We start from the raw sequence: 22,780 nt of genomic DNA, 5'->3' as shown, positions 1-22,780 counted from the left end.
AACAATCCCTCTGTGTTGTGTTATGATTTGCCTGCGATGACGACTCTCCAACTCCGTGGCCCCTCCCACCCCCGAACTCCAAGCCAACTCACTTCCATCAACTTGTTCCGCCGACTACAGACTCTTCAACTGATGACAAGGATGGACTTAATATCGTCAAATAATGGATCTGGAATAAACACAGGCTCGCTGTCAGGATGAGCAGAATAGATTTCCGATTTTTGAAACTGTCACTGTGTTTATCTCCCTCCAGCTGCACTTCTAAGCAGTTTATTCTCTCCAGACGAGACACGTGCATCACAGACCACAGATGCATGGATTCCGTCAAATGAGGCTCCCCTAGCAAAGGTTGTTGTTCATCTGAGCAGAAAAGGCCATTAGTCTTTGTTGTACCTGTCAGTGCTGCACGTTGGTGAAGAACAGTTTTTCCTCCTCCTGCCTTTTTTCATGCTCTCTCAGTCTTCAGCAGGAACCCTGGATTTGAAATGCCAGATGACCGACACAAAACCTTTATTGGCCCCTTTGTGGGTCAATTTTGTCGTAGACAAGCGGTGCTGATGACACAAGGCTGAAACATTGAGGCTGTACGGTGGCGGTTGCATCTGTAAAAGAGCCTCAGACCCCAATATACTAAAAGACATCCAGGACTGGCTGTGAAGAGATCAAACTCTTTTTCTCTGTCACTGCAAACTAAAACCTTCATGGTGATCTGCCCAAACTTTATTTTAAATGCACAGTCTCCTATTTCTGCTATTGATTCTGGGTTTTTGATCCATACATGTGGTATTTGGTGTGCAATGTTAATTCCACTTAAGGAGAAATGCATGTTTTCCACGAAGAGATTTCCCTCAGAGGCTTTCTGTCGATTCCTGATGAGAAAAAGAAGCCGGGTCTGCGGCGGACCTGCGTTATTTTTAACTTTCCGCTCTGAGCTCCAGCGCAGTCGTCTGTTACCGTGTAGTTTGGAATTTGACATCGAAAGGCAGAACAAGGTGATGATTTGACGCTGATGAATCTCAAGGAGGAAGAGGAAAAGGATTTCATTGAGCTGAAAAGTATTTTATTTATTTATTTGTCCATGTATTTTTGCCAAGAATTTGTTGAAAACTTCTACCAAAGCTTTTTGAACAATGAGTTCAAACTCACACCGCCGGCTGCTCGGCCACGTCTTTTCACTCAGTGCATCACTGGAATAATAATAAACCGGTGGAAAAACGCAAAAGCCAATTGTTGAATACGAAATGACTTGGTCGCTGTTGCTTTCAGCGTTGCAAATTTTTCATTATGCTGATTCGAATTCCGTTTGTTATTGCGACCCACGACCCCGGTTCCTTTGCTGGCAACCAAAGATGAGAGACGCGCGCGTGTTCTCGGCGGGATGAGAGCGGCTTCGTTGCGCGTCCCCTTTTGTTTTTGCTGCCGGAGTGTAAACTGCCCGTTGGAAGTGGCCGAGTGTTTATATTTTCATTTCATTCCGACCCACTTTGCCTCTCCACAAGGCTCTCATTTCCGTGTGCCGCTCCTGCCGTTCCGCCACCCTTCTCCATTTTCCCCCTTTTAAAGTACATTTTTTCTCCTTTTAAGGAAGGCCGAACTCGCCTGGTCCCAAACTTTACTAGTGGACGGAGGCAAATATATCATCCTCACAAAGGAGAGGCAGGCAGATGTTTTCATAAGGGTCTGCTTGGAAGACGCTGCTGCTCAGTGCCGCCGCCAGAGGCCCCCGAGAAGGGGGGCTGAGGTTGGGCGGGGGGTCGGACTTGGGTCGGAAAAGGACGTAAACCTCTTGGGTGTAAGTGGAACAAGAACAGGGTCAACGGGGCAGATTTCCTGTTAGTTTAGTTTAGTTTCACAGCCCTGATCTGTCATTTCCGGATACAGTTTGGATTACAGTATCTCAAAGCATCATTTGTTTTTTTTTTAAAAAGTTCATCCAGAACCAAATAAACATTTTTTTTTTTTTTTAAACATGAGGATCTAAATCAGGCTCTCCTCCTCCTGTCGTAAGAAAAAAAGAAAAAGAAGAAGAAGAAGAGGGGAGGTTTGGGAGTCACAGTGAACACTGATTGTGCGGCTGAAATGTAAAAATAGGTGCAGCGTGTCTTTGTCTCCGTGAGTAACTTGTTCCGACTCCCGAGGGCAGAATAAAAAAATCTCTAATAGGGATCTCCGCGCACCCTCCCGGTGACAGTCGCCTTAAACCAATTAAAAATCCAGAGGATTGTGACTCCACCGTCTCTTCCGCCCTGTTTTCTCTTCCTGTAACCTAAATTATGTTCTTCACGTCGAGCCCTAGAGTGACAGGAAAGTCCTCAAACAGTTCCAGCTGGGGAGAAAAAAAAAACACAGCAGGGATTTCTGGGACTGATAAAAAAAAGAAAAGAAACGTGCCTGGGATTTCAGGTGGCGTGCTGCCTTGTTTGGCGTGTTTCAGTTGAGTGATCGGTGAGAGTTTTAAAGGCTGAGGGGTGAAAAGTTGGCATCTTTTTTTATTTGCAGCCTTCTGATTTGAATTTCAACAGTAATCTTTTTCAACTGGCTAATAATAAATTTAAAAACAAAATAACAACAATAAACCAATTAAGTAATAATAATATCCTTCAACAAACATCCTGTCCTGATTGACGGGCCACAATACCAGCAGAGCCTTCTGGGATTTGTAGTATTAGCGCTGCATGAGCAGTGGGCCAGCAGCTCTAGTACTGGGTCGAACATAATTACACTGGGGGCCAAATTTGGCCCGCAGGCCAGAGTTTGACACCTATGATATATAGAAGACATTGGATGGATAAAGGTTGGAACTGGGAAGCTTCTGGAAGAGGCGGCTGTGCAGTTTGAGCGAAGCATTTGAGCAACAAGACGTCATGCCCTCACACGCCTCTCTCTCTCCAGACCGCAGGACGTCCAGCAGCCCACCAAGCGATATCTTAACTTTTTAAGAGACGGAGCTGCTCAAGCGACGGCACCGGCACGAGCTGCCTGTCTGCGCCGGCTGAGGTGGAAATGTGTGATTGCTTTTTCCTCTGTCGCTCGTCTCGTCGCGCCGCGCCGCCTCGCTTTCATCTCCTCTCCCTCTGTGCACGTTGACGTCCCCCTCGCTGCTCTCATAATGTGTCTCCAGTAACGTAATGAAAAAGCGTTCACTGACCTTAAAAGTGAAAGAAGACGAAGAAGACGAAGACGAGGCAGCAGCAGAAGCATTGGAAATCCCCAAGCCCAGGAAACACTGAAAGTTTTGTTTGTGCAGTTGGTGTAGAACATAGCTGCGGGCTCACAGCAGGGCAGAGGGACCCGTTTGTGGTGGATGCTTTGCCTCACAAATGCCTTCTGGCATCTTGGGCTCCTCAGGTGATCACTTGCCGAAAAGGGCACAGAGCGAGCGGAGGGCTGCGGTGGGGGAGCTGGCGGGCGGAGGGGGTGAAGAAAAGAGAGACTGTTCCTCAGCAGCCTCTTCCATCACGGCCTTCTTTCTGTCTCTCCTTTTTTATGAATTAGGCTATGAAAGCTTCAAGGGATTATCATCGCGACATTATTAACCTCATTCATCCAGCTGGCGCCGTCAAAAAAAAAAAAAACTGCCACGCAGCAACTCAGACGGGGCGACGACAGGCTTCGATGAAAGAGTGTCACTGACTCACCGTTTGGAATTGGGTCAGATTTTCTTGGTCTTTTTTTTTTCTCCTCTCCCTCATCTCTCTGCGTCTGAGACGTTTCGGGCCGAAGTTTTCCTTTGACGTAGCCTGGACTTCAGCCCATGTTTTGATTTTTTTCTAAGTGTGAATTTCACTTTGATCGCCCGTGAATTTGTCTCATTTGCACAGCGTGCGTAGAAAAAATTAGCATCCTTTTGAGGAGAAAATAGCGGGTGGCACAGCCAAGGTTTCGATATAGCAAAAAACCCTAGAAAAACACAAACGAAAAAAAAAAAGTGAACTTTCAATCAGGTGGATGCTGCAGCCATGACAGTTTAATGAGAGCCGGACAGCTTAAAGGCAGAGCAAAGAGCAGCGCTAAAGGCTTTCTCCGCTCCTTACCGGCTTTGACAAGGCTTTATTAAAGGGTCGCTGCCCGTCAGAGGGCAGTGACGCATGTGCACGTTGTCTGTCCCGTCACTCGGAAGCCTTGCGTTACCAAACGGGCAAAACAGGCCAGGAGCGATCCAGCCGTGGCCTTCCGAGCTTTTCAAAAGACCTTCGCTCTGCAAAACTGTTTCTTTGTGGTCTTTCTTAGCTGGGCGTAAGGTACTGAAACTCCGTCTGATGTGTGCTTCTGGGTCAGAACCACAGAGTCCAATTGAATTGAGTCCTTCATTTGTCCCTGGAGGCAAAATTCCGGGATCTGGGAATCGACAGCAAGTCAACAAAACGTTAATTTAAGACAAGAAAACCGAGGCACCAGGCTGAAAGCGGCAAGTCTGTGATTGGGTAGCGAGTCAAAGCAGCGCGCGGGATTAAAGTGCAAGGCTGTGATGTGCACAGGTCCCTGAGCTAATGAGCCAATCAGCTTGGATCTGTGAGGGTTTCTGGCCTCGACGTTCAGTCACAACTGCACCTAAATCCACCCATGTACAATCACACAATCAAGTGCATTTTTCTTTGTCCCTTTGCACAGATACTACCTAAAAATACTGATTCTGGGAATGACTCATAAGAACTGAAGTTCGATATTCCTTAGTTCACTCCAGAAAGAGTTTTTTTCCAAGTGGCCACTGTGCGGCTGGAGTCAGACATTTGTCGCTGAGAGGCAAAAAGCAAGACCTCATACCGAGCTAATCAATATTTATTAATGGACATTAAAGAGTATTGATCCCCAACAAGGGTTCTTTGTGTGTTTCTCTGTGCAGATTTTAGCCCTCTTACCCTCCCACGGTAAAACAACCAAAAACCCAATACAGTCTGACACTCTGCATCTCATTCCCTTTCGCCTTGCCAAAGGTCCAAGGATCTCATCAAGGAGGCCATCCAGGACAATGACTTCATGAAGCACCTGGAGAAGTCGCAGATCCAGGAGATCGTGGACTGCATGTATCCGGTGGAGTACGGCAAGGACAGCTGCATCATCAAGGAGGGTGACGTGGGCTCCCTGGTCTACGTCATGGAAGGTGAGCTGGACGTTCATTTTTAGGGGTTGAGATGTCGTTTCTGTTGGAGGCTCAATAATTCCATAAAGCAGATAAAACGTAACCCCGGGGTGGGAAGTGTTTGATGAACTTTAGCGCGCACTAAATTAATCGGAATTAATTGAAAATCTCGGTCTGCGTCATCCTGAAAGACGAGGGGAAAAGAAGTGCAGTGTGTACCTGAACAGTTTCAGAGAGGTGATGATAGAACTCACATCTGTATCTCTTTGCGTAGCCGTGTGATTCATCCACTCCACGCTCCTCTGGGTGTATTCTTGCGCCAAGCCACTCACCTGCTGGGCCCTTTATGATTCATTCTTTTACCAGCAGTATTGTCCCAGCATGGGGGTTCGTGTTTCCCCTCCGTTTCAATCTTCCTCTTCTTCTCTTTAAATAAATGTTGACGACACAGACTGCTGGCGCCCCTGATGGCAGGGTCGCAGCAGCACGACATCGGCGGTCGCCTGCCGCTGATGGGAATTGTGAAAAGGGCATTTTTTTTCCCCTACGTGATTTGCGAGAGCCGTCCACTGCTATAAAATGCGCCAAGAGCCATTGACCCTCCGTCCTCGGAGGAGAAACGGCCACCGGTTAGTCCCCTTCAGAATACAACTGATCATTACGCAGAGGTGAAGTCCTCCGCCTGCCGACATTCTATCGCATAAAGGAGAAATATGGGGCGAATAACTCGCTGGTGTTGTTGGCTCAGAGGATTTCACAACATGCGCCATCGCTGGGACATGAAAGTGCAGCTGTAATAAGGGTGAAACACTGTTGAGAACATGGAAACACAATTGGAAGAAAAATAGCTAAAAAAAAAAAAAAAAGAGAGAAAAGAAAAGACTGATATTGGCATCTTTGGTTCTTGTTCTGCTCTCCAGTGGAGCAGCTGGATGTGTTTCAGCCCGCTGTTTCCTGGAAAGACACTGGGCCTCAGTGCCCCGTCTTCACGAGTCGATCTCTGAGGTGCATCAGTCGGGTGGCCAGATGGACAGAATCTCTTTTCTTTTATTTAATTATTAATTAGGCCTCAGTAATGACGGTACTCAGGATAATTGGGAAGAAGCATATTTTAGCGGTAACTTCTGTTCAGCATCGCAGACGTGACCCAGCTGTGCGGCGGATACGTTCCATTTGATATGCACTTTGTCACGAGCGCCGCAGTGTTTGGATGGGATTTTTTTTTTTGGACTCCCTGCACATTTGGTGAGACGTGACCGCGACGGTTCGGCTAATTTGGTCACACCCAGCACACCAATCAAATTTACAATTTATTGGACACACCCGCTTAACGAGTTTATTAAATCAGAGGTCTGTAGGGTGTGCAGACCAGAAACATTAATGCAGTGTCTTGGTTATTTATTTATTTATTTATTTATTTAGTTTTGCTCAGGTCCATTTATTTTCTCATAGTGCGTCATTAAAGTCAGTGGAAAGAAGAAAGAATCAACTGCATAGGGCTTCAAGCTGAGCTGGTTGACAGACATGATGTTTCAAAACTGGACCGTCCACCTGAGCTGCCAGTCAGGAGCCAGTTCCCTTAGTGAGGTCACGAGGGGCTCCATTTCATAAAAGTGTTTCATTACACAGCGAGCAAGCAAAAGATGAAGTACAAGATGGACAGTTCTTACTTCAGGAAAGAGAAATATTCTCTTTTGGAAACATTGCTGAAGTGAATTTTGCACAATATTTGATGTTTACATGGTCTTGTTTGGTCTTGGAATTTCTGTAAATATTTCAACAGCTAAAACGGACTCATGATGTTTGCTCAAAGCCGGCTGCTCACTTTGATGAAGGTGTTGGCAAGGTGCTCCCCGTTTTCGTTGTCGCCAGTCGCGGATCTGTGTGACTGAAATAACAAGAGGAGATTCTGTTCGGTACGTGCGTGTGTGCGAGAGGCACGTGCACTCGCCTAAGTGCGAGAGGAGCCGCCGCAACTTCCCGCGGAGCTGTGGCCGCTCCTTCCTCCCTTCACCTTGACGCTAATGAGTCTGGGACGGAGCTGGCGAGGCCTCTGCGGCTCGACGGCGGCGCTTGTTGTATGGCAGGTTGAGTCGGTCGCACTCATTAAAGCAACACATATATACCGTGTATCAGTTGCTGGTGTAGTCCCTCCTGTTTTTTCTGGATGGAATGATTTCAAAATATTGCACGGTTGAGTTCATTTCGGAATGAACCTGTTGCGGGAGTGTGTTTGGAAAGTGCACAGACTAACCAGCAATACTGGACTTAATTAACAAATGTCCATGTGATGAGAGACACTGCGGTGAAAAGCGGTGGAATGGAACACAACAGGGCAGTTATTAGCTCGTCCTGCGCTAATGGCTGCAGCTCCCCACCAGCATGTTCGGCGCTTCAGCGAGCGTAAACACCATCCAGGGGTGAAACACTCTCGTCGGCAGTAGACGGCCAGCAATTAAAAAGCAGCATTTTAAAAAAAATAAAAAATGATATATTTATCTGAGTTGCAACAAAGATGTTTTAGAAATTTGTTTTCACAGTTTCACGAGAATAAAATCCATAAATGTTCAGTGAGTTTTTAAATGGGGGAAATAATAATAAGTGAGAGCAAAATTGTTGCTCTGAAACTAATAAGCTTTTTCCAGCCTCACCCGCTGATTTTCCGAAGCAACATGTTAATCAGCGTTGCGTTGTTTGTCATTATGTGATTCATTTGAAAAAAAAAAAAAAATCCTGTATTGGAAATCTGTAAAGCAGCGGAGCAAGGAAGCAAACATAGTTCCTGTTCGATGAGAGCCGCCTCATTGGCGCTCATTAAGGCAGCTGACTCCTGCTTTCCAGTGAGGTGGCCGTGCAAACACTGTGGGGAATTTAAAGGTGGAACGAACGGCGACGGCCCCGCCACTTGCCGTGAGGAAGAAGAGTTGTGGCTTGTTTTATGTGTGCACAGGAACCAGCCTGTGCACACGAGACAAAGCCGGCGTTGTGAAATATCACCAGCTTTTCCCAGAAGTCAATTTAAAATGCATAACTTTATTTATAGTCGTAGCAGCGCAGGCTGCGTGCGTGTGTGAATCCTTTAAGAGGCTTCCGGCAGCTGCCGTACAGGAGAGGCTTTTATCTGAGGGACCAAAGATAAGGAGTGCACATGCAAAAAATGTCAACATTTAAATGACATCATGAAAATGAAATGCAAAACGCCCCTGCTTGGTGTTTTGCATGGCAGGCTCATTTTTGCATTTAAAAAAAAAAACAATAGTGTTTTTTTCATGGATCCAGGTTGGAAATGGAAATAGAAAACCATAAATAAATGAAGATTCCGTTTCAAAAATAGACACGGCGCTCACAGGGCGACTGGGCGGCCCCACTCTGAATCCCCACTGCATTCGGCCAAGTCGCCTGTGAGTCGTCTGCCGGTGTCACACCCACACCGCAAATCACTTCCTCTCAGGCTCGGCAGAGAGAAATAGAGACCAGCCAGTCTGTGAGAAGCATAATTGTTGAGGGGCTTTGTGATTTTGCTCTCGTCACTGATGGAGGGAGGCGTTTTTGGCTGAAATGGAAAGGAAACGACTCCAATGCAACAGTGGTCACATGCCAGCAGTGGGACGGCATGATGTATTGTCACAGATACAAACATCTTGAGGGATCACTGAGGTCTCTCTCCACCTCTTCTCCGCTCCGTCCCCGTTTTGTTTTCCTCTCATTTGTGTCGCAGCTTGTCGGCTGCTTGCAGTTCTCCCTCTCCTACCCGCCTTAATGAACCGCGAATTTGCATAAAAACAAACTGTTGAAAGCGCGAGGTCAGAGTGGGAGACCGGCTCGGCGCCGAGCTCTGTGGAGCCGAGCGCAGCCTGTGACTTTTCAACTTTCCGGGGGTTCTGGTCGAACGGCTGTACGTCATCTTTCCAATAACATGGAGCGTTGGCCGCTCGGCGCAGTGGAGCCATTTCTCACGGACGCTTGGCAGGCTAATCATTAACACTTTGCCACGGGGCTGACGCTGATTATCATGCATGCGTGACAAACACGGGGCACAATTAATCCGCAGCAACACAAAAACTGCGATAACGACGCGGCGATTCGCCTCGTACGCCTCGGAAACGTCACTCTTTCGTTCTTTTTATTTTTTCTGGCTGCGCAACTTTCTCCACGTGGAGCCATTAATGACACGGGAACTGTACCAAACCACGAGGAGGCCGTGGCCGCCGCCACAGACTAATCGATAGATGTCTGAATTTTGGGTTTTCATCGGCTGAAAGCAGCCCCTCTTTAAAATACCGAACGCAGCCGAGATGAAAAGCCTCCCGTTTCCATGGCGACGGTGGGGGATACATCCCATCTGAACGGAACACCCGTACAGGTGGCCAATGATTATAATAACCAGTATAATCACATTCAATTACCATCAAGTACTTCCTCGATGGAAAACCCTCACGATTTCCGTCACAGACATAACTCCACTGCATGTAACGTTGAAAAGAGAGACGATGACGTTTGTACCCCAAAACGTCTTTGAACGCGAAGCATCTTTCAAACTCTCCTCTTCCAGGCCACAGAGCGGAGCGGACGCATTTATTTGCAGTCATTATGTGTGCAAACAGGAAAGTCACGTGATCAGCTCGGTGCACCGTGAAGCCTGATCAGTTTAAAAGTCAGCTTGCGTTCCAGGCTGCGAGCAATATTTATTTTTGCAATCACTTAAACAGCAATGTTTCTGAAACGTTTTCCCATGGCCATTAATTATCATTATTTTGACATTAAATAGTTCTAATTAAAATAAAATGCTTTGTACACTGTACACTCACAAGAAGTTGGTTTGTCAAGTTATTAGATGAACTGATGATTAGGTACTTCCTCTCTCCATAATACTTTAAGTTGGCGATTTAAAGGTCCCATGTTACAATCTCCTCTGGTGAATTGTGTGTACCGGTAGTTCGTTTTGCAGGAGTGTTTAACCTTTCAGTGAGGCGAAAAGAGTTGTGGAAATTCTGATGTCATCTGGTGAGCAACAAGCCCAGACAGGAGCTGTAAGACCCCTCCCCCCCACGCGCCCTTCGTTTTTGCCTCCTTTCAAAAATGTCAAGGGCTAATTTTAGCGGGAAGCTAAAAGGAAGCACTATTGCGTTGCCAGCTGTAATGATGGCTAATGAAAAGCTAAAAAGCTTTAGTCCTGGGGTTAAAAGTACAGATCTAAAAAAGGGCAAGATGTTGGAGGTTGAAAGCTGGAGAGATTTCAGGCTGCCGCTAATGAACTCACAACTGAATGTTTTCAACAGTTAGCTGTCTTGGTGCTTCACCCTCGGGATGGTTTATGGTTGCATTACTTCTTTCTGGTCACAAATTTCCAGCCTCTTTTCTTTACACCTGCGCCTGACTCCTCTAGTCTCTACCGTCACGTACCTGCCGCCCTGAGTACAAACGGCTGCTTTTGAATAAAAGAAACACACTTGGCCTGAAGCGCGGCCACGCTGGTGATATCGAGTCTAATTTTCCTGCCAAGTTGCGCTGCAGGCAAGGAGGAGTCTGTCCGACCCTCCGCTGTATTTCCATAGTTTTTTTCTTCTCCTCCCCTTTTTTTCAAGGCGCAGGTTGAACGGGCGGGAGAGCGGAGACGCGACGCGAGCACCGGCTCAACCCTGTGAGCGCTGGCTGCACACTGACAGCCTCCCTGACAGACTTACAATATTGAGCGCCGCCGCTGATGCACCGTAGGGCCGTTTTATTCATGCAGAGGCGTTCGGGGGATCGAGGAATTCTCCCAGGATGTTGCCTTTTCCACAACACAAATTGAATAGAGAGCCAATTATTTTGATTTGACTTGTTGTTAGCGGAGGCAAATACGCCGACGGGAGACATCGGGTTTCTTACTGGAAGCCTGGAGGTTTAAAGTGAGGGGCCTTTTTTTTTTTTACTTTATTTATTTCAAGTGCTTGCTTTTACGTCTGGATGGTGGAAAGTGACGACGTGCTGCTGCAGGGGCTCGAGCCCCGACTGTTATTTTCCTCTCGCTGCTGCTTTTACCCGAGACAGAACTCTGAATATCAATGAAGAACGTTGTTTACCGACTGTATCCAAATTGTTTCCCTTTCCTGAAGGAGATTTTTTTCTTTTGTTTTCTCTTCGGTACACAAAAGGCCGCGGCAGAGCCACTTGCATGTGTCGCTAATCAAATAAATGATATCACCGGGAAATGAGTAGCGCGAAAGTCTGTTTGCATTTCATTTCATGGTGTATTTAACCGCAAGACAATAATCCCCTTTGCATTTTATCGGTGCCGCATCAGCCCGGGCTGACTTGCAAGAACATGGCACGGAAACTCATCCCTATAGAGCCGAGCTGGTGCTCGATCCCAGTTTTTCCGTGTTTACTGGAGCCTTGGTGCTAATGCAAGCCCAGAACAGTAGAGGGAATAGTGATGTATAGTCTGGTTTCCTTCCGGTTTGATCATCGGAAGGACAGTTAAGCACTTCTTCCTCATTTGATTTCTGTTCCGACTCTTTTGGGGGGATTTTATTTGGAACGGTTCAGCTCAGGAACTGTAGGAGGTAGAGCGAGTTGCCCAATGACCGAAAGGTTCTTAGTGCAAATCCCGCTCCGTCCCAGTCTGCCGTTGTGTCCTTGGGCAAGACACTTAACCCACATTGCCTAGTACGAATGTGAGTGGATGTTGAGTGGTGGTCGGAGGTGCCGTTTAGAGCAGGTTGTGGCTACACATGGAGCTCACCACCACCAGTGTGAATGTGGTGTGAATGAATCACGGGGTTAATGTAAAGTGCTTTGAGTTCCTAGAAAAGCGCTACATAAATCCAACCCATTATGATTATTATTATTTAGTCACCTTGATCAACTCGGCCTCCCACAGTGGTTGCTGTAATTTTAATTCAGACAGATTCTCTCCACTCACACACACACACACACACACACACACACACACACACACCCTCCCCTGCAGAACCACTGTGCAGTCGTCCTCAGCGGTTTCCATGCAGCTCTGGATGTGGAGTGAATAAGTGATCAGAACACCTGTGAGGCTGGTGTGAGGCACAGAATGAAAGGTCCCGGCTGTGTTGCATAACGGCACTGGTGGAATTCCTCCTCCTCCTCCAGTCGGAATGCTCAGCCAGGAACTAGCGGCATACCAATAGTTCAGAACTCGAGTCAGTTGACTGACTTGTGAGTCGGATTTCTTGCTCTCCATTAACTCACCCCTTGCAAAGACAAGCTAGACAACATGTCGCTATTGTGCGACTGCTATTATAACTGATGTCAAGAAATTAATCTCTCAGACATTCATAGCAGCCCGGGCCTGCTCACAAAATGAGCGAATCACTCAGTTGCTTGTGCATATGGATTTCTGCCAACCCCAACCCTGCCCTGCAGACCGGTACCGGTCCGTGGGTCATTTGGTACCAGGCCGCACAGAAAAAATAATCCACTTCCGTTAAATGAATTCAGTTTTATTTATTTGCTCTCAACGACTGTCTCAGTGACTCCAAAGCCAAATTCTTTTTGATTAATCACTCATCTTGAGTCTTGAGTCAGCAACAACCCAATCCCTAGATAGAATTAAGTGCTGTACCAACCCGATCTGGGCATATATACAGCTGTAGCATATATAGAGCTGTAGTGCTCCAGATCTTCAGGTGTGTGCAGATTAAAACATCCACATCTGTGCACTTTCCCAGCAGCCAGTCCGCTGCTGCTGCACTCCATCCTTAACTCGCAGCAGGAGAATTTTCAACACTCGGCTCTTACCAGCAGCCACCTGTAGCCGCTTGCTGTAGGTTAGCCGCTATCTCTTCTCTGCAGCTCTTAACCCCTCCACCCCCCCTGCATGTGGAACAATGTGGCAGCGGCGCTGTGCCAGCGTTCCCTTAAACACAGGTGCCGCTCCGACCCCATCCCACTTTTATCGCCGCCCTGGAAGTTGGAAAATTGACAGAGCCATCTGCACCCTCCGTGCACAGAACAGAGAGGTGGATTAAAGACGGAACAAACCAGCCGCAGGCAGGCAGTGAGTAAGGGGCTTAAAAGACAAACAGCAAGTGAGGAGCAGGCGCTTTTTAAAATTTTTGCATTAAAAGTTAAACCCTCAAAAAAATTTAGTTCAGCCTTTGTTTTTTGTGACGGAAACATGTTGTGTAACAGATGTGCAAAATGCTCTGACTGCCTCGAGAAGCCTTTAGTGGCCAGAGTCTAAATATCAAGACGCCTCCAGGGAGGCCGGATTTACCTTGTCCCATCTAAAAGGCCCCCAATTAAACCTGATTCATGTCGGGCAGCATCAAACCTCAGTTTGGCAAGGTTTTTTTTTTAATCCCATTATCAATAATTAAAACAAGACAAATCACTTTGCATTGCTTGGCTCTTTTCCGAAGTCTGCTAACTGAATCGCAGCCTTTGTGTCAAGTGAATGACATAAAAAGGCGAAGGTTTTAAAGGTCCAAGGTGCAATTTTGAAGGAAGCTTGGTATGTAATGACAGCTCACTAGGTGCAAGACCCTTATTGCTCTATGCATGTTCTTATATATATGAGAACCGGCGGGTAGGAAACCCAAATAACTTTGTTTGTACCGTATAGACTGACTACGGTCAGTATGATAAGCAATACAAATATTCTATATAAAATTCTACACACTGGACCTTTAAAAGAAGGAGGAGGGATCTGAGAGTAGGAGCTCATCTCTGGAGTGATTTATCTTCAGTTCAAGGAGATCCTCGATGTAGAAAAAAGAAAAAAGAAAGAAAAACCCACAGCTGTAAGAGACGGAACGATCGAACAGCGCTGCCTGACGTTTTGACAGCGGTTACCACTCTAAAGGACTCATCCACTCGCGGCGCTGCAGGCGGTTCTCTCAGAGACGCTGTGCTCACCGGGCCAACAGGCCAGTGAGGCAGAGGAAAAAAAAGGAAAGAAGACGGGTGAGCCCGGTGTGTGGATGTAATCAGCAGGCTCACCTGAGTGTGACTCCGTGTCATCAAAGGCAAATTAGTCGACCCGTGGAGTCTCGCCACCGTGTCCCTCCTCCGGCGCTGACGCTGTTTAATGCGAGCGGGCAGCCGGCGCTAAATGATTGTCAGGTCTCTGTAATTATCACGCCATATTTGCATATTAATGAGCTAATACAAACACACAGACGGCGCGTTTGCTTAAGGAAACGTGAGCGCGGCGGCGGCGGCGGCGGCGGCCGAGCGCTCGGGCGTCGTTGCCTGGCAACTCAATTAATGCGGCAGAGCGAAAAAGTGGAAAAGTCTCGAGCTTCTCTTGGATTTGAACATTTTTTTCTCCCTCCGACCGGGCCGCGGCGAGGGCGACGCTCAGGGAGACGAGCAGACATACAGGTGGACAGCTGTCAGTTCGGCTCCGGTAATGAAGTGTGCGCGGGCGATGCTCGCGCACACCCCCGCCCACCCCCCCGCTCGCCCTGGCTCGCCCCGGCTCGCCCCTGCTCACCTCTCCAGGAACTCACTTCCAGGCCGCAGGCAGTGAAATTGAATACAGGGCCGGCTGTGCTCCGGTGCTTACAGTAAGTAACATGACATGCCGGGACTGCGTCCGCCGCAGATTAATTCACGTCCCGGCTCGGAGCTTTGTGTTGTGGTGATAACTGTAATGAGGCTCCCCGGAGGAAATTCATTACGCCGTCATCCGGCGAGAAAATGTTGTGGGGTCTGTAATTGGAGTGACATTTAAACAGTCGCTGGCGCGCACACACACCGACTGTCGCGATCAGGTAGTCGCCCTGCCTCTGCCGCCAGCAACAATGCTGGAGGCTCTGAAGAGAAGCTCTGTTTTCTTTTTCCTTTTCTTGTTAATCCTCCGCTGAGATTCAGTAGTTCAGTAGTTCCGAGCCGAAGAAGGAGAAAGTTTCCCTCTGAGCAGGAAGCCACAGTGCTGCTGGTTGAGTGAGGAGACGGCGTGGCGGTCGCCTGGCAGCAGCAGAAGGTTTTGGTTGGGTTCCAGCTCCAGAGCGAAGGTGTTGGGCCGGAACGGCGAGTGAGTGAATTATGGATCGGGGTCGAGAACAAAAGCGGCGTCGGAGGTACGTTTGTGTTGTGTGGAAGTTGTCCCGGCAGCTGAATGAAGACGGCAGACATGCAGCATGTTGTGCACTGTGGTAGGTCCACGTGACGCATCTGACAGTCTTGGGATTCCACTTCCAGCCCGGCTTGACCAACAGGAAGCCTCGATCTGGTTCCACTGATGCTTTCTCTCAATTTATTGGACATTTTATTTTCATTTAAAAGTTCCGCCTTGTGTTCCAGGTTTATAAGTGGTGTTCCCCCTTTAAAAAAAAACCCAACCCTTTCTGTTTGAGCTATGTCGGATCCATGCTGGTCTTGGTAACAAAGAGCACCTCTGGAGACTTTCACCAGTGGTGGACACTTTGTTTTTACTTTGCTGCCGACTGGGTTTTATTAGAGTTTAAATATTGTGCTCGGTGGCGGCTCGCCACGGTCCGCTAATGTGCGGCTAATGCTGCCACTTACACTGATGGGAAGAGCTGAGTTTTAGCAACCCCCCCACCCCCACCACCACCACCACTCCCGCTGTGCTGAAATCGGATTGGTCCACGTGAATTGCCTTCGCTTTTCCACGTTTCCCAGATGATAGATGAATCCAAAGCATTTAGGGAAACGTCGCACCTAGCGGGCCGCCTTTGAACACCCACTGCATTTAAATTTAAAGCTCCAGGTTTTTTCCATTCAGTCGAAGGCGAAGAGCAACAACACCCGTGGTAATAGCCGCCATTCAAAGGCAAGGCGTGCGCCAGTGGAGAAGAAGCGTTTGAGGGGCCGACAACGATCTGTCACGTTGTTAGGCGAGTGCTGAAAGGAGGCTGATAAAGTTCAAAAGCAGATGCGCAAAATAAATGCGGCTCCATTGTCGGCGTAACCAAGAGACGGAATGCCTGCTTCCACTAAATGTTACCCAACAATATCTTTCTAACCTCCGGTTGCCTCAGTTTGCCACAAATAGTGCACGCTGGATTTCATTGTTACATTTCAAGATGCACCTATAGTATGTTTGTGTGTGTTTTTGTCTGTGTGTGCATGTTGTCATCATATTTTCTCTATTTTGACTGACACTATTGTTTGCCGCGCTGTGCATGAAATATGAACTCATGTGAAAAGGCCTGCTGCATGTGTTCCACTAAGATTTTTTATTACCGCTTGAGTGTTTTTCTAATCGTATCTGAAAGTGTTTTAATGTTAAGTTAGAGCTGTGAGGCAAACCTTGTTTATTGATGAAAGTAGACCATCAAAATGAATATATTAAACCTGGAAATGGCCATAACAGTGTCCCTTTACATCACTGTGATTTTTTTTTTTCATTCTTTTGTGCCATCAAATTAACAGAATTTGATGGCACAAAGCCGCACAAGTTGTACAAGAAGTCTTTGGGGGGCCACCACAGCCTCGTCTAATACACCATTTATGTGCAAATGGTGTGTAGGCGAGTATTGCACGATAATCATCTCTGCTATACGTTCGGCCCAGACCACCCATTGAAAATGCTCTCTGGGAAATGTCTTTTCCCATTTGCCATGGATGTCCTCCTCCTCCTCCTCCTCCTCTTCGTCACTTTCTGTCCAACACGCACGCACACACACACACACACACACACACACACACACACACACACACACACACACACACACGCACGCACTCCCAGGTAATGGTTCCGCTCTTTCCGTTCTGCTTCTTTCTCCTAATATCCGCCGTCCTCATTTCCTGTACACCCCCCCCACCCCGCAACCCACAGACTCTGCCTCCCCCTGTCTCTCTGATTAGGGTGGGATGGCCTCTGTTTTCTCCCCTCCTGAACTCCACACTGGGAAGAATTGATCCCTATTTCTGCTCCACGTGTGCTGATGAATACACCTCAGTGCAAGAAGTAACGAGTAATTGGCCAACGATCCTTCGGGCTTTTATTCCCATTCTGGCTAAGCCGGATTTTGAGGGTCCCTCATGTGGAAAGACGACAAAAGCCGTGCATGCGCTTCTTCGTGTGTGTGTGTGTGTGTGTGTGTGTGTGTGTGTGAGAAAGAGAGAAGGGTGTGTAACGCAGGTGCGCAGGAGAGGAAAGAAAAGTGCAGATGCGACAGGCATCACTGAAAATTATGCAAATGTTTCAAACGCCGTTTTCCTTGACGTAGGTAGACGAGAATCATACTCTACTGTGTTTTATGCTGTGCGTGTGTGCGGGTGTGCGTGCGTGAAGGTGACTTGGCACAATGCTGGGAGTCTGCTCTGACTGGATAAGCTGTGCTTGCACAGGTTTTATACCCCAGGATACAAGATAGGGCGACGGGTAACGTGCTCTGCAGCACTGATGTATAAATTTGCCCCCTTTTTCGCTCCCTTGTAGCAACACATCACAGCGCAGCACAACACAACACAACACGCGTGCAAACACAATTCTAGCGCGTATTTGACTCAGAAGCAGAAAAGACAAAAGAGGCTGTTGAGAGCATTTGGAATTACCTGAGGACAGTCTGTCAGTTTATCACCTCCAATCCTCTCCGATTCTTGTTTTTTTTTCTGTCTCTCTCTCTGTCTTCACATGCTTGGAAGAATGCTGAAGAGCGTCGAGCCCTTGAAAGGCCACCGACATCAATCAATGTCGTTGCAGTCGAGGCTTTGAGAAACAGGCCTCACTTTTTTAATTTTTCTCCGCAGACATAAAAATGAATCTCTTTGATCTTCTTTTGAACTCCAATTGGCCCGGAGGAATCCTTTCAAACCCGTCGAGGGGATTCGCACAATTTTTCTCTCTTTTATTTCTTGTTGTCGATACACAAATCACTGCCGCGAACCTCCTCGGTGAGTGAAGTTTGTTGATGGGTGTTTGCGGACGGCTGACGCATATCAGACTTTTTAGCATCTGTGATTTTTTTGTCGGTGTGCCAAAGTTTTACTACTGTAATGAAATTGTTGCGATACTGATGTTTGCAAATTGAGTCGAATGACTTCTGAGTCACAAATGTTGAAAGGCTCCGCCGACTTTGACTTGCTGTTACTTTGCCCTGAGAAAAATGGCTTGAAAGGACTCGACTTTCTAGTTGGATATTTGCATTTTTCTTAAAACCCAAGTCACGATTGGCTGCTTTGATTAACACTAACTTTGGGAGACTCTTTGTCTTGATGAAACGTTGGTGCCGTAATTCTGTTTCATTTCAAAGCCCATTAGATTTATACACTTTATTATTTCATTTTAATTAGCTTACATTAGCTCTTTTTTTTTAGCTAACTTCCGATTTTTTTTTTTAGCACTACGCACTTAACCTTGTATTTCTAGCACTGTAGGATAGAGTAGAGTAGCTGTTGCATTGAACGGTTCTTGTCTGTGCATCGAATGTGATATCTGTAAGTTTTGTTATATCTGAGATGACATCTTACATGTGCATCCTGTCTCTGTTTGTATTGTGTATCTGTAATATGGTATCCCTGCGATGACATATTGCATGTCCTTGTTGTTTTGTCATGTCTAAATATGACTCAGTGTTTAATTTTATCGTTATTTATTGGGGATGGAATTTAGCGGCAAGCTAACTCCTGTATATTCACATGTTCATGTCCATGAATGCACAGAGTCCCGTCTAAATAAACAATAAACTAAACTATGTTTTGAATTAATATTCTAAAGGGAGAAACGGACTCCAGCAGTTTGCCTTGAAATAAAAAAAAGAAAACTTTCACAGTCCTTTGACAGATTTGACTGCAGGAACCATCAGCAAAATTCACTCACAGCATGTGATCTCCTCATAGTACTTTCTGCTAATCTGAAATTCACTATCTGAAAGCAAACTTTCAGCGTGTTTTGGCCGAAGCTTTTGTTTGCGGCACGTCAGAGGGATTAGTCGTACAAAAGTCCTCTTTTAATCGCTGAAAATCTTCATTGTCATTTCCAGATGACAGAGATTAAACTGCTGTTCAACACCAGACCTCCATGCTGACTACAGTTCAGTGCAAAATTAATTAAAATTTCAGATATTCAGAATGCGCCCGAGGACCTTTCCAAAATCGACTTTTGCCGAGGCAACCTCACGCAGAGACAGAGAGCCGTTTGTTCAAAGTTTATTCTAATTGATTTAAATGCGCCGTCGGTTCCTTTGCAAACCAAAATCGGGACAATGTTTGGAACAATCAGCTTCCACTCCACTCCTCTGCCCAGGCTGTTCAATAAATCATGACCACAGAGAGGCTCCGGCCCCACAGAGCCACAACAGTGACTTGCGGCCGTGTTGCGTTGATGCATTCCTGTACATTTAAAAACTAGTCAAAACCCTGCTTTGGTTGATCCAGAGCAGGTTGACGACCAGGATGAAAGCTCACTGAAGGAACGAGGCGGCACCTCGGGCGCCAGATTCATCCTCATCTTCAGGTTTGAAGGCGCCTAATTAAATCTGCTCCTAGTCAAAGAAAGTTACGCCGTGACGCCGAGTACCAATTACGGCGCTGTGTCTTTTTTTTTTTTCCCGGCGGCTGAATGCAAAGTGGCCATTAGCGCAGCGTTTTCCTCAATCAGCTCTGTGAGACAAAAAGGCCGTAATCCAAAGTTTGATGACTGGCAACTGTGCCGAGGGACAGGAGGCTGCCAGTCGTTACAATAGTTGAGTGGGAAACGCAGCGGGGCGGTGTGCTCCAGTCCCGCTACCCGCATGTCATATTACTCAGGCTGAATGAAAGTAACCTTTGGCGGCGGCGCAGCTGAAAGGCTCTAAAAACAGACACGAAAAGCCTGTGAAGTGTTCCTGCCGAATCCCCGTCTCCGAGGTAAAATGATGCAAAGAGGGTGAAACAGGCACTCGGCTATTTCTCGGATCCAACGCCAGGCCACTGCTGCACCTGACGCTGGGGCTCGTTGTCAAGTTCAGGCACGAGTGTGACTGAGGAGCCCGCACTCCATCCGGACGGGAGGGAAGTTACCTTAAAAAAATGAAGGAAAGAAAATTAGCTGCCATCCCAACAAGGTTTCGCGCGGGTGTTTTTTTTTCCCCGAGTTTTGTCAGTAGATGGCGATATTAGTGACACGCATTCACGTGGCTGCGAAAAGTGTTGAAAACGTAGAGGGTAGAAAACCAGAAAGAGAGTAAGTAGTCGCCATGGCAACTCACAATTTGGCAGATCGATGTTTGGATTTGGCCGAACGACTCACTGGACGGATTAGTGGACATGTTACTACTGAGTCGTAGTGAGTTCAGTGCTCGCTATGCTGCTTCTGGTCTGCTCTGGACAAGGCATGGGAATGTTTCACAGAGTTGACGCGGCAGTGGAGCTGCATGTTAATCTCCAGTGGTGAAGGGTTTTGCTGAGGTGCTGTCTAACTGCACTTCAATCCCCAAAACAATGGATTTTAATGTCGTCTGTCGTGCCTTCAGGATGCTTCCCACCCCGAGTCTCACAAAGCACTTGCTGTTTTTTCATTGGCCAGGCTACTTGTGGTTGCTTCGCTTCCAGCCCACCTGTGGCGCCGGTCATAGATTTTCCTCCCGTCCTCATCGGCCGCAGTGCCTTTGTTCTCTTATCTCCTCCCTGTGTGGCTTTAAACTTTTCTCCAGCAGGTCCTCTGCCCCGTCCTCCACCCCACCCTCCCCTCTCTCCCGCTTTCATTGATTCCTGTGCTCGCAGCGGAAAAAATAAAAGGTATATGTTTAGGAGGTCTTGACCTCAGATTCTGCCCTGACTCGCGAATAGAAACGGCGGCACCTGGTAGTCTTGAGAGGCAAAAATTGGAAAGAGCCTGAAAAGGGAAAAGCCACTGCTGCTTCTTTACATCAAATGGCAGGATTCCGGAAGCCGCAGATGGCGGCGCAGGCCGCTAGACAAACTTGTTGACAGGAAGCCGAGGAGAGTCAACAAGCGTATTTTTGAAGGGGGGCATTGATGTGCCACTCAGCGGGGAAAAAGGATGGAGAAGTCGGTGTGAGCGTCGGGCTGTCTGGATGTGAGTGACACGACAGCTGCCGTCCGCGCGCATGAAGGGATGGCAGGGCGCTCGGCTAAAGAGTCCCAATAGAAATAGAAAGTACGGCCTCGTTGGAGGAAATTGAGCCAATTTAAGATCTCAGCTTTGAGGATTCTGTGCGTTTCCACCTCCGTACGCCGCTGAGCCGCCAGTCCACCGGTCCCCGCCGCTCGCTCTGCTGTTGCTTAATTACACAAAAGTGCCATTGACAATTTGGACCGAGGCCTAACAAATTGGCACTGAGAAGAAGCCAGGCACCGTTTAACAGCTTTTTAACAGTCAGGTGACGAGCGCGGGAAGCCTTTCGGTAATTACACAGCAGCAACACGGCGTTATAATGAGTCACGTCGTCTTGCACGTTTTTACGCCGTCACGCTTTCACGGTCGACGTTTACATCAGTCAGTCGACGGCTCAACTGTCATTTGTGAGGGGCTGCATCGACGGCGCGGGGCGTCTCAAAGCGCTTTTTGCACAATCAAAAGAGAAAAGCAACAAGCCTAGCAAGAAGCGAATGTCACAAACAACAAACCAACTCCGGCTGTCCCGCGATTAATCGAGCTTTTGCGGATTTCCTGGTTGTTCAGCCTGGTGTTTGCACAGCTGTCCGGCGAAGCCGCTGACAGACGGCCGCACTTTGTGGCATTGTTAAATGCCATTGTCACGCAGGTGTTTGTTAACACAGGGTTGGCCACGTGCATTTCAATTAGCTCCCCTTGCGCGTTTGTATTATTATTTTTTTTTTCTTTGTGCTTGCTCGTAACAACGGAAAGAAAACTGACTGGTTTTTATAACCGCACCTGGAGCTGCTGCGGAATGGAAGCGACTTGGCCCCGGCGCTTCTCTCGTCCCCTCAGCCGTGCGCTGATGTGATTAAAGTAAATAACCCGAGATCTCCGACCCGTCAGCGGGAACTGATCCCAAACCTGCAACGTCTGAATTTCTGTCAGTCGCGCATCACTAATCACTGGCGAAAAATACAGATTCTCTCAAAGAGGCAAAGAAGTGAGTTCTTCTGCTTGTGACCTTTGATTTAATCTGATTTTTTTTTCTATTTTTCTCTCTCTCTCTCTCTGTCTAAATAATTGTCCCTTTGTGTTTGTCCTTGACGTTGGCTGTAGCCCACGCCTGCGCGCCTTCCGACTCTTTGTTTCATTTTGTTCCGTGCTGAGGAGGTAGGAAAAAAAAAAAATCGTAATTCTAATCATAATTTGTACAAAACAAAAACGCAGCTCCGCCACAAATGAGTTTCCTCGTTATTTTTCTTCAGGCAGAATTATCTTTTTCAATATTTGAGTCGAACTCGATAAGGTCTGCCGCTGCGATTAGCCTCCAACAAAAGCGGCAACGTTTTTCACATGCAGCCGTTTGAACTGCCGCGTGGTGAGGCGCCACGTGGGTCTGAACATGTGTTCGCTTTATGTTTCCTTCTCTCTCTGGAAAAAAAACAAACGTAGCTGCTCTGAATATTTGATCCAGAGAAAGTGTTTTTTTTTTTTTTAGGTGTGCTCCTTGGAAGAAAAAAGAAAGAAAGAAATAAGACATTTCTGCTCTGAGCTTCGCATCAAAGGCTATCATTTACATCTCGGTTAAGCGTTCAAATTAAATGGAATGTGCGAGAACATCCAAAGCGAATCTTTTTGGCTGAGGGGGTAGCGAGAGCAGCCGTGAGAGTTTTCCCAACCTGTTCCAGCCCCCTGCTGGAGGGATCCTCTCTCACTCCCCT

General features: G+C 47.3%; 1 protein-coding gene across 2 annotated transcripts in view; it reads left to right on the top strand.

The window, feature by feature from the left end:
- Positions 1-22,780, top strand: part of LOC142896574 (cGMP-dependent protein kinase 1) — an 85,774-nt gene that overhangs the window by 6,181 nt on the left and 56,813 nt on the right. For both annotated transcript variants that reach the window (XM_076038307.1, XM_076038306.1), the window contains exon 2: positions 4,935-5,101. In XM_076038307.1, the coding sequence (XP_075894422.1) occupies positions 4,935-5,101 (167 nt within the window). The remainder of the gene's footprint in view (positions 1-4,934; positions 5,102-22,780) is intronic.

The sequence above is a fragment of the Nelusetta ayraudi genome, unplaced genomic scaffold (genome assembly GCF_046127955.1).
Source record: "Nelusetta ayraudi isolate G7.1 ecotype Tasmania unplaced genomic scaffold, CSIRO-AGI_Nayr_v1 ptg000056l, whole genome shotgun sequence".
Taxonomy (NCBI): domain Eukaryota; kingdom Metazoa; phylum Chordata; class Actinopteri; order Tetraodontiformes; family Monacanthidae; genus Nelusetta; species Nelusetta ayraudi.
The sequence above is the reverse complement of the archived record's forward strand: the minus strand, read 5'-3'. Positions and strand labels throughout refer to the sequence as shown.